We start from the raw sequence: 2,380 nt of genomic DNA, 5'->3' as shown, positions 1-2,380 counted from the left end.
TCCTGTCTGTTTCCGTTCACTGCGCAAGGCCCATTTGCTTTAAGGGGAATTCATTACGCATCGAAATTTCTCATACATCTCAGCTGATACCTGTTGGTATTCCCTATGCCCCAAGCGCCTCGCGCCTCTCCCCGCTTCTCCCGAAATACCGGCACCTGCTTTGCTTTTACAGTGGACTGATAATCGTACTTTATGTTTGCAGGTCCACAATGAAGCTGCAGTTCTTGTTGGTGGTTGCCCTCGTGGCGCTGCTGGTGGCTGACGTCAGTGCCGCCGAGAAAGTGGTGAGTTTTTTAAAGCGCGGATTTTCTTTTGAAGTGACAAATACGTTGGAACAATAGAAATATTTTAACGGTTGACTGTATTCCATTGACTGTACTGTAATCGACTTTTACTTTGATTCTAGCGCAAACACAAGAAGGGCAGGAAGCACCGCCTGAGCACCACCACGACGGAGCAGCCCGCCGAGGCCGTGGTGGCCGCGCAGGCCGAGCAGGATGTGATGACCATCCTCGCCGAGGACGAGAAGGAGGAGGAGAAGGAGGCCAGCGAGCAAAAAGCTGAGGAGGACGTCAAGATGAACGAGATCGTCCCCCATGGTTAAAACAACAATGATGAAACAAAATGATAACAATAATAAATTAACACTTCTTAGAAATTAATTTTAACTATATAGAAAAGTTGAATGAGACAAATACATTGCAATATCTGCAGATAATTTTGATTTTACTTGTACAGATTTTCTAAACAAATTTCTAAACAAATCTTTGATAATTGACTTCTGTTTTTGCCAGATCCATGCCAAGAGAAGTACTGCGGAGCTGGTAAAGTGTGCCAGGTGTCAGCATCTGGTGAGCCTGAATGTGTCTGCATTCCTAGCTGCCCCATTGAAGTTGACCCACGCAGAAAGGTAACTAATAATTATTAAATTAATAATAAATGTAGTAGAGATTTAATTTAGGAAGATTCATTTTAAAGGGTTTTGTTTTTGTTGTAGGTGTGCTCCAATCATAATGAAACTTGGGGATCTGACTGTGAAATCTACCAGATGCGCTGCATGTGCGACCATGGAAGTGAGATGTGCAAGGGTGAAAAGTACAAGCACGTCCACATTGAGTATTATGGAGTGTGCAGAGAGATGAGAGAGTGCTCTGAGGAAGACATGTCTGACTTCCCTCGTCGCATGAGGGACTGGCTGTTCAACGTCATGAGGGATTTGGCTGACCGTGATGAGCTCTCCCCATACTTCCTGAAACTTGAACGTGAAGCTGAAACAAATCTAACCCGACGTTGGACCAATGCTGCCATTTGGAAGTGGTGTGATTTGGATGGTCATCCTGCTGATAGGTACAACATTTAACATTACAATTATGTTAAGTTTTGTAAAGGCAGTGATTCTATATCAAATTTTCCTGTTTCATAAAGATCTGTCTCTCGGCACGAACTCTTCCCAATCCGCGCCCCTCTCATGGCTTTGGAGCACTGCATCGCTCCTTTCCTCAACAAGTGTGACGCAGATGATGACCATTTGATCACTCTCAAGGAGTGGGGCAAGTGCCTCGAGCTTGATGAGGTAAGCAATTAATTAACAATGGTACTGATGAAGAGCAATACGGGGGAGTCCTCTGTGCGAGCGCCGCCGCCGCCTCGCCGGCCCCGGCCCCCGCGGTCCCCGCAACAGGGAACAGGGGCGGGGCGGAAGAGACCCATGGCATGGCAGGCATTGCTTGTGCTTGCCGGCAACCATGGACGATACAGGCATGCAGCTGGTCGCAAGCTGGGGCGGGGCGGGGTGGGGCCCAGCTCCACGCCACAGAGGCGGGCCGCGGCAGGGCTGCGGGGAGCCCGGGGGGCCCGGGGGGCAGAAGCAGGGCTCGGCGGCGGCGGCCCCGCTGGGCCCCGAGGCTTTGCCGCCTGCTTGGTAGCTGCTGCTTGGACTGGGCCCCGGCTTCGGCTCGCCAGTCAGGGCGTGGAAGGCGTGCGGAGCGGAGTCAGTTGGACGAGCCACCCCGGCCTGCGACAGGACCTCGACGGGTGCCGATTGATTGGTGAGTGAGTCGTTTCGCCGCCCAAGTACCACTTCGTGCGCGCGGTCGCCGCGGAAAGCGAGGCGGGGCCTGCCCCGATCCCGATGCCGATGACGCCATGTCCTGGAGTCTCGTTCTTGGGAGCAAACCATCGCCCTTTCCCCGGGTAGAGAGGTAACAAAGGGCGATCCCCGTGACAGAGGGGATGAATTTCCCTCTTGGGCTTTCCCCATCGTGATCCTGGAGGATTGGCGACCGCGTGGACTGTGCGCACCGCGCACGTAGTGCACGTCCATCGCTGGTTTGCCATGGAAAGGGCAATTCCAGGAGAGAAGGGATCAAGGGCCACATCA

General features: G+C 52.3%; 1 protein-coding gene across 4 annotated transcripts in view; it reads left to right on the top strand.

Moving 5' to 3' along the window:
• The first annotated feature begins 124 nt into the window (after positions 1-124).
• The window catches only part of LOC113216656 (SPARC), a 9,009-nt gene continuing 6,753 nt past the window's right edge, over positions 125-2,380 (top strand). The window contains exons 1-5 of one of the 4 annotated variants that reach the window (XM_052273482.1): positions 125-284; positions 407-599; positions 795-910; positions 998-1,347; positions 1,426-1,573. In XM_052273482.1, coding sequence (XP_052129442.1) covers positions 210-284; positions 407-599; positions 795-910; positions 998-1,347; positions 1,426-1,573 — 882 coding nt within the window. In that variant the 5' untranslated portion in view covers positions 125-209. The remainder of the gene's footprint in view (positions 285-406; positions 600-794; positions 911-997; positions 1,348-1,425; positions 1,574-2,380) is intronic. The other 3 variants (XM_052273485.1, XM_052273484.1, XM_026436432.2) reach the window with 3 other exon arrangements.

The sequence above is a fragment of the Frankliniella occidentalis genome, unplaced genomic scaffold (assembly GCF_000697945.3).
Source record: "Frankliniella occidentalis isolate FOCC.00 unplaced genomic scaffold, Focc_3.1 Scaffold275, whole genome shotgun sequence".
Classification (NCBI taxonomy): Eukaryota; Metazoa; Arthropoda; class Insecta; order Thysanoptera; family Thripidae; genus Frankliniella; species Frankliniella occidentalis.
This window is presented reverse-complemented; position numbering and strand designations above follow the sequence as displayed.